The sequence below is a fragment of the Nelumbo nucifera genome, chromosome 1 (assembly GCF_055504915.1).
Source record: "Nelumbo nucifera cultivar China Antique chromosome 1, China Antique-T2T, whole genome shotgun sequence".
NCBI lineage: Eukaryota > Viridiplantae > Streptophyta > Magnoliopsida > Proteales > Nelumbonaceae > Nelumbo > Nelumbo nucifera.
In genome coordinates, this window is record NC_142649.1 from 164,815,402 (window position 1) to 164,828,506 (window position 13,105).

A 13,105-nucleotide genomic window follows, 5' to 3' on the forward strand; every position below is an offset into this window, starting at 1 on the left:
ACCAAAACTATCTTTACTGGGAGAGAACCGAAGGTGTCGAAAATGCTAAGTTTAGGTACTCTTGTAAGAGTTCTAGAACATCTGCAGGTACTTAAAGTCTAGATGTATCATATAAGATAAAAGGGGGTTAGGGTCTAAGACCTTGTTGGGTTGTGAATCAGTTGCTATTTTCTGAGTGGTTTTGGTTGTTACAGAGCAGGGAAACTTATAGTTATTGGCTATAGCATGCAAGTAGAGATGCAATGAACATGAGTGAGAACGGGTAGAAGTATTTTTGACCTATTACAGTAATGTTGAGAAAGAAATTGTCAAAGTGGTTGAGAAATTCAGCAAATTTATCTTTTAAAATGGCAGAAAGCAGGGGAGGGAAGGATGTCTGGCCTGCTTTTTAAGCATGAGTTCCCGGTTATTTATCATTTGACATCCAAGGCTACAAGTTTAGCAGGTGCTATGAATGTGATTCAAGTGGGCCCAAGGTTGAGAAGGCATGCTCATGATGTTTTAAGTTTGTTCTCCACACTTGAATCGATGCCTATTTTCTTAGAAGATGATATAGATTCTGAAGTCTCGCGTCGAAGGCAAATTCTTGGTTAAGCCATTATGTTTTGGGTGGGCTTGGAAGAAGGTATTTTTATAGGAGGCTTATTGGGTGCCCAAGATTCCTTCTAAGGCACCCCTACACATTAAGGCTGCAAGTTGGGCCGGGTTAGGTTATGTTGAGGCCAACCCTAGCCCAACCCTAAGTTCTAAACCCCCAACCCTAACCCTAACCCAATTCGACCGTCAACCTGATCTACCCAACCCTAACCCTAACTAAATTCCTTTAACCCTAACCCAACCCAACCCAATCCGAAGTCAACTTCGGGTTGGGCCCAACCCAACCTTCTTCCCATCCCTTAAAAAATTTCATAAAACTATTTAATCTCAATTTTATTGATCAATAACAGAAATCTTTATTGAATTCAATTAAGAAATAAGTTACAGAGGGAGGTAAACTATCTTAACTCCCCCAAAACAAAGAAAAGAAGAAGTACAAAGTTAGAAATAAGCCCAAAACAAAGAATCCCTATTCACCCCTTGGTTAGCTAGCCCATCAGTGGAGGAATTTGCAGTTCTTTTCACCCAGCTGTACTTTATTTCAACATCCCTTGCCAACCAGTTGAACTTTTTCCTCTCATTGTTGTATTTCCACATTCCAGTCTTATCTTCCTTTAACCAATTTACCACTACCTCCAAATCACCTTCAATAATTAGTCTCCTAATAGTCAGTTCTCTTGCCCTTTGAATCCCTTCCAAGGCTGCTAAAATCTCAGCCCTAAGAGAGTCATCCTCACCAATCAGGCCAGAGAAAAGGGCTAAGGCATCCCCTTCCTCATTTTTGAAAATTCCCCCAATACATGATAGCCCTAGATTCCCAATGCTGAAATCTTAACTCAATTTTAACTTAATATTAATCCTATGTTTTATTAGTATTTGTTTGTTGATGTTTTTATTGGTTCTTTTAGTACAAAATTCGGAAAAATAAGTGTCTGAAATGACTATAGTTTATTATGAATTGTGATTTATGATAGATCTTTTATGGGCGCCAAACATTAGAGGGGAGATGAAGAATAAAATATTCAAAAAACATAAAATATGTTATTAAGGTTTTAGTCTTTTCATTTGGGATTAAGTGAAGTGATTATCTTAAAGGAAAGACATCATAGTATGTAGTGAGGGCTATACAACTAATTTTTTTTTTTATCAATAACAGAATGCTTTATTAGATTATAAAAATTGTGGAACCTTGAGTACAAGAGAGGGGAGGTAAAATATCTTAACTCCCCCACAACAGAGAACAAGAAAGAAAACTAAAAAGTGGCCCAAAACAAAGAATCCTTAAGCACCCCTTGCTTGGCTAACCCATCAGCCATGGAATTAATACTTCTCTTCAACCAACTATACTTCACCTCAATTTCCCTACTCAGCCATTTAAATTTTTTCTTTTCATTTCTGTAGCTCCACCAACCATTGCTGTCTTCCTTCAACCACCTAATTACCACCTCCGAGTCCCCTTCAATGATCAAGCACCGAATGTTTAATTCTCTTGCTCTTTTGATTCCTTCCAAAGCTGCTAAAATCTCTGCCCTAAGAGAGTCACCCTCACCAATAGGGCCAGAGAACATAGCAAAAATAATCCCAGCCTCATTTCTGAAAACTCCCCCAATCCCAGAAGGCCTAGGATTCCTTAAACTACAACCATCAAAATTCAGTTTCATGAATCCTGAAGGAGGGAGGGGGGGGGGGTAAGAAGGTCTAGAGGTCCTTTTCCACTGAGCCGAGGTAGCAATTTCTTTCCACTTTCTCAAACAAATCAATGTATGATATAATACATATAACATATATTTATATATGACAATCGGGTTTGGGTTGGGTCAGGTTGCCCAAAGGGTCAACCATAACCCAACCCGAAATAAAGCCGGGTTCATGAATTTCAACCCTAACCCTAACCCAAGCATCAACCCGCCCCGACCCAACCTGACTTGATAAGGTGCTTAGTACACATGTGCTTTGTGTAACTTGATATAAGGTGCTGTGAATAAACCCTAGTTGTTTCTAGGTCAAAGTAGAGAAGAAGAAAGAAGAAAGAAAAGAGAAAGAAGAAGAAGGAGAGGAGAAGAGTGTTCGGCCAGACTAGAAGAGAGGATGCTCAAAAGTCACTCTCCTAGCCGACCCACTTGACTTTTATTCATGAAAAACTTGAGTTACAAGAAAGACAATTTTGTCCCTCATAGAAGATGGGACACATAACTTAAACTCAGATACAATAGACATTTCACTTTCAATAAGATACACCGGAATGACCAAAATACCCCTGACTCGAGCATTCTAACACTCCCCCTCAAGCTGGAGAGTATATATCATATAGTCCCAGCTTGTTACAAATGTAATCTATCCTTCCCCGAGACAATCCTTTTGTGAAGATATCTGCCCACTGATTTCCTGAGCTCACATGAGATGTAGTTATTACCTCACTTATCACTTTCTCTCTCACAAAGTGGCAATCCACCTCAATATGTTTAGTTCTTTCATGGAAGACAGGATTGGATGAGATGTGAACAGCAGCTTGGTTATCACAGTATAGTTTCATGGGTTTGTCAATTGAGAAACCCATCTCTTGTAGTAGGTTCTTCAGCCATACTAGTTCACATGTGGTATGGGCCATAGCCCTCTACTCTGCTTCCGCACTACTTCTTGCCACTACTGTTTGCTTCTTGCTCTTCCAAGTTACAAGATTGCCACCCAGGAAGGTACAATACCCTGTGGTTGATCTCCTGTCTGATATAGAGCCAGCCCAATCAGCATCTGTGTACCCTACTATCTCAAGAGGTTCTCCTTTATGGTATAACAAACCACGACCTGGAGCACCCTTTAGGTACCTAACAATTCTCAGAACAACTTCCCAGTGAGGAACTCGGGGATGTTGCATAAACTGACTCACCACACTCACAGCAAATGATATATCTGGTCGGGTAATGGTCAGGTAGTTCAACTTTCCCACCAACCTTTTGTATCTTCCAGGATCATCAAACTCTTCACCTGCATCCACACTTAACTTAGCATTGAGTTCCATAGGAGTCTTTGCTAGTTTAGCACCTAACAACCCTGTTTCTTCAAGTAGATCAAGAATATATTTCCTCTGACATAGGTTGATCCCCTGTTTTGACCTCGCAACTTCTATTCCTAAGAAATACTTTAGCTTCCCCAGATCTTTCGTATTGAAGTGGTCCTGTAAGAATTTTTTTAGCCTGCCAATTCCATTGCTGTCACTTCCAGTTATGACAATATCATCCACATACACGACTAGCAAGATTTTTCCATCTTTTGAGTTATAGCTAAACACGGAATGATCAACCTGACACTGTTTCATCCCAAAGGCCTTCACCACTTCACTGAACCTGCCGAACCATGCACGAGGAGATTGTTTCAGTCCATAGATTGCCTTTTTGAGCCTGCACACCTTACCAGCCTCCTCCTGAGCAACAAACCCTGGTGGTTGCTCCATATACACCTCCTCAACAAGATCACCATGTAGGAAGGCATTTTTGATGTCAATTTGTAGGAGAGGCCAATCATACATAGTAGCCAATGAGATCAACACCCGAACTGAACCAATTTTAGCCACAGGAGAGAATGTCTCCATATTGTCCACACCATATAACTGAGAATAGCCCTTGGCCACTAACCGTGCCTTCAATCGTTCCACACTGCCATCAGGAAGATGCTTCACTGTATAGACCCATTTACACCCAACAGTGTGCTTACCAGGAGGAAGGGTGGTGAGTTCCCACGTATGATTATGTTGTAGAGCAGAGAGTTCTTCTTCCATGGCTTGCCGCCACCCTGGAGAGGCAAGGGCTTCCTGTACAGTCTTGGAAATGGGAACCGATGAGAGTAATGATATAAACTTGCAATGAGAAGCAGAAAGGTGAGCAGTGGAAACATAGTCTGAAATGGGATGAGAAGTACAAGTACGTTTACCTTTCCGCAAAGCAATAGGGAGATGAAGATCTGAGGGAGAAGGAGCAGTAGCAGGATCTGTTGGCGGGTGCTGAAGTGGAGGAGGAGCCGAAGCACTTCTGCGAGTATACACTTGAGTAATTGGCGGCCTCTCTGTAGTAACTGGCATATGATGTGCATCTGCAGTAGGAGTGGGAGCTACGGGAAGGGGGTCCACAACCGGAACAGGAAGAGGAACCACAGAGGGAGAAGAAGAGACCCCGACTTTGGAGAAAAAAGGAACTGACTCAAAGAAGGTGACATCAGGGCACACAAACGATTTATGAAACTTAGGGTTATAACACTTGTACCCTTTCTGAGTCCTTGAGTAGCCAAGAAAAATGCACTTCGTAGCCCGAGCATCTAGCTTGTCTACTCCAGGCCCCAAGTGCTGAACAAAACAAACACAACCAAAGACTCTTGGGGTTAGAGGAAAGGGAGACAAAGTGGGGAACAACACGAAGAAAGGGGATTGACTTCCAAGGATTGACATGGGCATCCGATTTATTAAAAAACAGGATGTAAGAACAACATCACTCCAAAAGTGCTTTGGGACATGCATATTGATCATCAAGGACCGAGCAGTTTCAAGAAGTCTATTTTTCCATTCGGCTACACCGTTTTGTTGCGGGGTGTAGGCACAAGAAGTTTGATGAATTATTCAATGATGTTCTAGGTATTGCTGAAATGATGAGGAGATGTATTCTTTGGCATTATCGGAGCGAAGTATTTTCTTATGAACACCAAACTGAGTGCGTATTTCAGCATGAAATTTCTGAAAAATAGAGAACAATTCACTACGGTCTTTCATAAGATAGATCAATGTCATCCTTGAAAAGTCATCAACAAAGATTACAAAATATTTAAACCCATTGTATGACATCACTTTAACTGGACCCCATACATCAGAATGAACTAAAGCAAAAGGACTTGAGACACGACTATCGGTTTTTGGACTAAATGAGACTCGATGATGTTTTCCCATCTGACATGACTCACAATCTAATGATGAAAGATGACTCAAGGAAGGAACTAGCAGCTTCAAAGCCTTGAGAGAGGGATGACCAAGTCTGCAGTGCCATTGGAGAGGAGTAAGAGACGGCTGAAAAGCCACTGGAGGGCCACCACCATCAAGGTAATACAAACCACCGGCTTCATGGCCTCCACCAATCTTCGTCCCTGTCTTGAGATCCTGAAACACACAAGAAGAAGGATAGAAGGTTACAGAACAATTAAGGGACTTGGTTAATCTACTAACAGACATAAGGTTAAAAGGGAACTTAGGAACATATAAAACAAATGCTAAAGACAATGAGGAGAGATCAACATCACCAACACCACAAATAGGAGATGTAGAACCATTAGCAAGTGTAATTGTCTGAGATGTGGAGGTGCGAAAAAGGGAAGAAAATACATCAGGAGTCCCAGACATATGATCTGAGGCGCCAGAATCAATGATCCAGGTTGAGGCTTTGGAAGCTAAACAAGTCATACCTGAATGGGCAAGTGTAGCTGTGTTCTGCTGAGATGTTTGAAGGAACTGCTCATATATTGCCCGTGGTACACTCACCATTTGCTGCCCGGAAGCACAAGTGGGTGTGGAGGGGGTTGGTGCAGTTTGCTGGCTTTCAGTAATTGTGCTACTACTCTTAGATGTAACATGGTTAGCCCAAGTGTTGGGTGGACCACGCAAATCATAGCAGAAATTAAGTTTAGTAAATGAACTTGTTGTCGAGGCAGTGGAAGATGCAGCTATACAAGTTGTAGAATTTTTATTATTCCTTGTTACTTCAGATTTATATAAACTATACATTTTAAATAATAAACTATTAATTTCTTCTTTTTTATTTCCAATTTCAATATTCATATTTTCACAATATGTTTCAAGTAAAATGTCTAAACCATTTTTCCTAATCCTCGGATCTAATATTGTGGATTCTTTCAATATTTTTTAAATTTATTTTCCATTATTTCAACAATACTTTTAAATTGTGGATTCTTTCTATATTTTGCATAACAATCACTAATCATCATTAATTGATAAAAATCACTAAGAATATGTTTGTGAGAAATACAACTTTCTAACATAGCCTAGGTAGAATTTCATCTATATTTAACATTTAATATAAAATGTTTATATTTTAAACCATAATTTCGGCATAAATATTTAAATTCTTGTTTTCTTGCTCCTGAACTTTTAATATATATAATACAACTTCTAATTTTAGAAATATGAGTAGAAATAATATTTAAAGCATCCTGAATGCATAAATTTAAGATGTGACATGCACATTTGTTATGAAATAATTTACCATTTAAACATGGTTTTAATTGAGATTTTAAAATATTTATTGCTGAATCATTATTACTAGCATTATCAAAACTAATAGAAAATAATTTATTGTCAATTCCATAAGCATGTAAAGTATTTGAAGTACTTGCAGCAATAGCTGGGCCACTGTGTGGCCATTCAAGCCTAGTAAAACTTAAAATTCTTTTATTTAAAATCCAATTTTCATCAATAAAATGATCGATAACAAAAATATAACTTATGTTAAATTTAGAAGTCCAAATATCAGAAGTAATTGCAACTTTAGAATTAAGATTTGATAACATATTAATTGAATTTTGTTTATATGAATAAGAAATTTTTAAAACATCTGATCTAATAGTATTCCTAGAAACTTTTTAAATTGTGGATTTATGGAATTACATAACCATTTTCAAGTTTAGTATCTTCAGCTAACAAAAATGGTTGTTCAACATGTACAATGTATTTTGCTAATTCTTGCCTCATTTTTTCTTTAGAATATTTAAAAGTACCAAAACTCCAACCCAATTTGTGTTTGTGTTGTTTCTCTCCCTTCTTCTTCTTCTTCTTCTTCTTCTTCTTCTTCTTCTTTCTCATGAGTGAGCAAGTGTCTATCCAAATAGCCAATACCACCCTTTGTACAATAGCTATAGTCTTTCCTACATTTTTGGCAAAAAACTCTTTTTCCCTTCCCCTAAACCTCCTTTACTTTAAATATTTTTCAAACCAGGCTAGTCAACTTAGTGGCCTTTTTCTTTCCCCTAATATCAATACTAGGGGTGGAAGTTCCATCAATATCAATAGCATCCATATCGGTGCAAATACTACCATGCTGCGACTGAATATCATCAAAATTGAACATGCTGGGGAGTTGGTTTCGGGAGAAGATGTCCATTTTTTTTAAATTCTGAAAAAATAAAAATTAATTTAATTGCACTTACCCAAATTGCTGGTTCGGAATCCCAACTTGATTAAGCCTTTCAACTCCAAGAGTCCAAGCCTCCGAAATTGCTAACTTGATGAGATACTTGAGTTGTTGAGCAATTCTTCTTCCTGTTGAAACTTCAATAAAGTTGAGAATTGGAGAATCGGAGAATGTATGCGAGATTGAGAGATTGAGAGATTGAGAGAGTATGAGAACTAGAGAAGAGATTAAGAGAATTGTTGAATTGGTGTGATGAGAATGGTGGAGGATATGACTATTTATAGGAATTGAAAATAATTCAATTCCCCAAAATACCCTAAAAACTAACTGTTTTTTAGTTGTTGGGAGGGATATTTTGGTCATTGTGAAGTTATTTATCACTTTACCCAAAATACCCCCCAAACTAGCTGTTATATAATTGTCGAGGGGCATTTGTGTCATTCTTTCTCCCTCCCAAAACCAAAATACATAAATACCCCCTATATAGTTGTTGTTCTATAAAAAAATCCCAAAAATCTGAAACTAGCTGCTGGGGACCCCCCAACGGCTAGTTCATCAGGCAGGTCGAGCGTGGCCCGCTACGGGCCGTGTCGCATGCTAGGCTGTGGGCGGCACGGTACACATAGTTGTGTCGTGCCGTGCCGGCCTGTGGACCTGGAACCCCAGGCCCAGCACGACCTGGACCATCATGCCAGGCCTGACACGACCCGCATGCCATCGTGCTGTGCCGTGCCGCGGCACGACCTGATCTGATTTACACTTCTATGCCCAATCCAGATGTGTCCTTTCTGTATCTGAATTACATAGCTTAGTGAACAACCTCATTTTATGAAATATTTCCTTTATTTCTGCTTCTTCTGCATGAAGAATGTATATACACTCTCTATTCATACTTATGAACTACACCTTAAAGAATGGGACTATTTCTTGAATTGATTCTATTGATATTGGGTAATAACTATTATTGGTGCTTGGCAAGCAAGCAGTTTCATCTGTATAGGTTGTATTCTATGGAATTTGCTCCGTTTTGTAATAAACTTGAGATTGTGAAAGAAATGGAACCAATACATTTGTGTATTCTATGAAGTAGCCCAAAATACGCTGTATACGGTGGTTATCTATTTAAAGGAATAGAGCATTGCCTCCTAAAGACATCCATGATGGCAATAAGTAAAACATAGAAACCATAACAAAAAGAACTTACATGGTTTGGCAAGATGCCTTCAGTGTGCTTCTGGACAACAAGTGGTATTAAAGCTTGCAGCTGTGCACAATGTGATTGAGGAAGGATGTAGTGTAGACAACAAATTTGTTTCAGAAATGCCGGCCATGCCAGGTTTAGAAAAGTAATGTTGTCCTTTACACATCTATACCAATTCAAGCATTGCTAGAGGGCCCAAGTGTAAACTTGACCCTAGACAACAAGTGGTATTAAAACTTACATGGTTTGGCAAGATGCCTTCAGTGTGCTTCTGGACAACAAGTGGTATTAAAGCTTGCGGCTGTGCACAATGTGATTGAGGAAGGATGTAGCGTAGACAACAAATTTGTTTCAGAAATGCCGGCCATGCCAGGTTTAGAAAAGTAATGTTGTCCTTTACACATCTATACCAATTCAAGCATTGCTAGAGGACCCAAGTGTAGACTTGACCCTAGGCATACCTAAAAACCCAAAGAAGACATGGCTCTATTTTATTTTATTTTTGTAGTGGTTCAATTTTCAAAACTCCCCCTCCATTCCTTATTCAAGGACCACTAATGCATCTGAAGACTGCTGACACTTCCCAAATTGTCACTTTGTTCTTTTTATTTTGCTGTCCTTTTCTTTCCTCCTTTTTCTGTGAGAAGACATGCTTGTGTACCATAAATGGAAATCCTCACTTGTATATGTTTCTTCTGCCTTATTTTTTTTTTGTTAATTTGATTCAACTTGAAAACAAAGGAAAGAAGAAAAGGAAAAAAAGGCTCCTGATGCTGACAATAGAAAAAAAAAGAACTTGAACACAAGCAAAAACACAAAGAGGATGAAAAAGCAAAATAGTCAAGGTCCAAGGAATGTTATGAATGTGGAGGAATCCTCCTCCAACTCAACCAAAGCCTTATATCATTGTACTTTTTTCATTCACCATCTTTGTGTTTGCATTTTCCTCTGGCTATTTTTAACATTCAATGTTTTCCCCCTTTCATTTAAACACTGCCTGCGGTGAAGTGGCTTATTTTGGAAACACTGCAAGGGCTTTTTTCAAATTCATTTCATGACTAGTGAGTGGAGTGACTACAAGGGACCATTTTTGGCCCCTGTTTTGGAGCAGCTACAGTAACCCGAACCAGTGAAGAAGGAAGAAGAAGATGAGGAAGAAGACAAGAGAAAGAGAGAACAGGAGGGTTTAGTCGAAACTGATTAGTCGCCCATTCAGTCGACCCCCTAATGTTTATTAGGTTCTAATTACTCTTACAAAGACTAAACTGCCCTCACTTAAGTGTGGGGTAGAGTACTCTAACAAAACAGCCACATAAGCAAAGTACTTAACTGACATGAGATTACTAAACTACCCCTATTCGGCTCACTCTAACATTCCCCTTCAAGCTGGAGAATATATGTCATATAATCCCAGCTTGTTACATAGATAGTTCACTTTCCCTGAGTTTAGAGCTTTTGTAAACAAATCTGCCCATTGATCATTCGAGCCCACATGTTCTGTGTTTATCTCTCCAGCAAGGACCTTCTCCCTCACAAAGTGGCAATCAACCTCTATGTGCTTTGTTCTCTCATGAAATACAGGATTGGATGAGATATGGAGTGCAGCTTGGTTGTCACAATACAGTCTCATAGGTTTATCCATGCGAAGCCCAATTTCTTGTAGAAGATTCCTCAACCACACTAACTCACAGGTAGTATGTGCCATGGCCCTATACTCAGCTTTAACACTACTTCTGGCCACAACCGTCTGCTTTTTACTCTTCCACGTCACAAGATTTCCTCCAAGAAATGTGCAATAGCCCGTAGTAGATCTTCTATCATTCACTGAGCCTGCCCAGTCTGCATCTGTATACCCCACTACTTCAAGTTTTCCTCCTGGTTTATACAATAGTCCACGGCCTGGAGCTCCTTTCAGATACCTCACAATTCTAAGAATTGCATCCCAGTGAGGTATACGAGGGTTCTGCATGAATTGGCTCACCACACTGATTGCAAAGGATATGTCGGGTCTCGTGATAGTCAGATAGTTCAGCTTCCCCACTAGTCGTCTCTACCTTCCAAGATCTTCAAATACTTCTCCTGTATCACTGCTCAACTTAACATTTGGTTCCATAGGGGTCTCAGCCGGTTTTGCACCTAACAGTCCTGTTTCTTCCAATAGATTAAGAACATATTTTCTTTGGCACAGATTTACACTTTGTTTTGACCTGGCAACCTCTATTCCCAAGAAATACTTCAATGTTCCAAGATCTTTTGTTTGGAAATGATTTTGCAGAAATACCTTTAATTTGCCAATCCCCAATTTATCACTGCCAGTAATGACAATATCATCCACATAGACCACTAATAGAATCTTCCCAGCTTCTGAGTCATAGCTGAATACTGAGTGACTACTTGGCACTGCTTCATTCCAAAACTCTTCACCACTTCACTGAACTTCCCAAACCAAGCACGCGGCGATTGTTTCAACTCATAAATTGCTCTCTTCAATCTGCATACCTTACCATCCTCCCCCTGAGCAACAAACCCAGGTGGTTGCTCCATATATACCTCCTCCACAAGATCACCATGGAGAAAGGCATTCTTTATATCAAGCTGAAATAGAGGCCAATCATACATAACTGCCAGGGAAATTAGTACACGAACAGAACCAATCTTAGCCACCGGAGAGAATGTCTCCATGTAGTCCACTCCATACAACTGTGAGTAACCTTTAGCAACAAGTCTGGCCTTCAGACACTCCACACTACCATCTGGCAAGTATTTCACAGTATACACCCATTTACAGCCCACAGCATGCTTACTAGGTGGGAGAGTAGTAAGTTCCCACGTTTAAGTATGTTGAAGAGCAGAAAGTTCCTCTTCCATTGCCTGCCGCCAATCAAGTGAACTGAGAGCTTCTTGAACATTGTTAGGTATGGAAATAGAGGATAAAAGGGAAACAAACTGGCAATGTGAGGTAGAAAGACGAGATAATGAAACAAAATTGGAAATGGGATGGAGGGTAGAACTGCGTTTACCTTTCCTTAAGGCAATGGGTAGGTCAAGGTCTGAAGGTTCAACAATAGGAGCCATGAGAGGATCCGCAGATGAGGTAGAAGCTGGAGGAGGGGTCGGCGTCGTTCGACGTGTATACACTTGCTGGATTGGTGGACGTTCGGTGGTGATCTGCACGGGATGAGGTGATGAGTCTACTCCAACAACAACATCTGGAACTGGATCACTGACAGGAAGAGGAAGAGGAAGGACAGGTGGAGACGAAGGCGCTTCAGGACTTGAGAAGAAGGGGACTGACTCAAAAAAGGTGACATCAGGGCAGACATAGCACTTCCGGGTAATGGGATTATAACACTTGTACCCTTTTTGAGTCCGTGAGTAGCCAAGGAAGACACATTTAATTGAGCGTGCATCTAGCTTGTCTATTCCAGGGCTCAGATTGTGGACAAAGCACACACAACCAAAGACACGAGGAATTAATGGGAATGGAGATAAAGTGGGAAACAAGATAGAGAAGGGGGACCGACCATGAAGGATGAAGGAGGGCATCCGATTAATGAGAAAACATGCAGTGAGTACAGCATCACTCCAAAACTGTTTAGGAACATTCATGTGGTGAAGAATAGACCGAGCAGTTTCAAGAAGCTGATGGTTCTTCTGTTCAGCTACCCCATTTTGTTGAGGGGTGAATGCACATGATGTCTGATGAATAATGCCATGCTGTTCTAAATACTGTTGAAATGAAGTAAGAAAGTATTCACGACCATTATCTGAACGGAGAATTTTGACTGGAACACCAAATTGTGTGCGTATTTCAGCATGAAATTTTTGAAAAATGGAAAACAATTCACTTATTTCTTTCATTAAGTAAATCCATGTCATTCTTGAACAATCATCAATAAATGAGACAAAATACTTGTACCCATTATAAGACTCTATTTTGATTGGACCCCAAACATCTGAATGAACCAAAGAAAAATGACTCAACATACGACTCGTAACTCTTGGACTGAAGGACATATGACGATGTTTCCCAAACTGACATGATTCATATTGCAAAACTGACAAATGACTCAATGACGGGACCAAAATTTTGAGAGCCTTGAGAGATGGATGTCCCAGTCGGCAATGC

General features: G+C 39.8%; 2 protein-coding genes across 2 annotated transcripts in view; one reads left to right on the plus strand and one right to left on the minus strand.

The window, feature by feature from the left end:
- The window catches only part of LOC104612441 (P-loop containing nucleoside triphosphate hydrolases superfamily protein), a 45,297-nt gene that overhangs the window by 1,154 nt on the left and 31,038 nt on the right, over window positions 1-13,105 (plus strand). The gene's annotated exons all lie outside the window — the stretch shown is intronic.
- LOC148804103 (uncharacterized) lies at window positions 1,039-5,321 on the minus strand. Its single transcript, XM_088896253.1, has 4 exons — window positions 4,522-5,321; window positions 3,546-4,402; window positions 1,903-2,232; window positions 1,039-1,420 (listed from the first exon to the last, which is right to left on the minus strand). Exons 1-4 carry the CDS (start codon window positions 4,678-4,680, stop codon window positions 1,039-1,041), a joined length of 1,728 nt encoding a protein of 575 aa, XP_088752379.1. The 5' UTR covers window positions 4,681-5,321.

Excerpts from the sequence above, each read along its gene's own strand:
- LOC148804103 (XM_088896253.1), bottom strand. The coding sequence starts at position 4,680 with ATGCACATCATATGCCAGTTACTACAGAGAGGCCGCCAATTACTCAAG. Across the intron at positions 4,403-4,521 it reads CCCTATTGCTTTGCGGAAAG|GAAGCCCTTGCCTCTCCAGG; the intron begins GTAAACGTACTT and ends AAGACTGTACAG. Across the intron at positions 2,233-3,545 it reads GATCCTGGAAGATACAAAAG|TTTAAGGAATCCTAGGCCTT; the intron begins GTTGGTGGGAAA and ends TGATGGTTGTAG.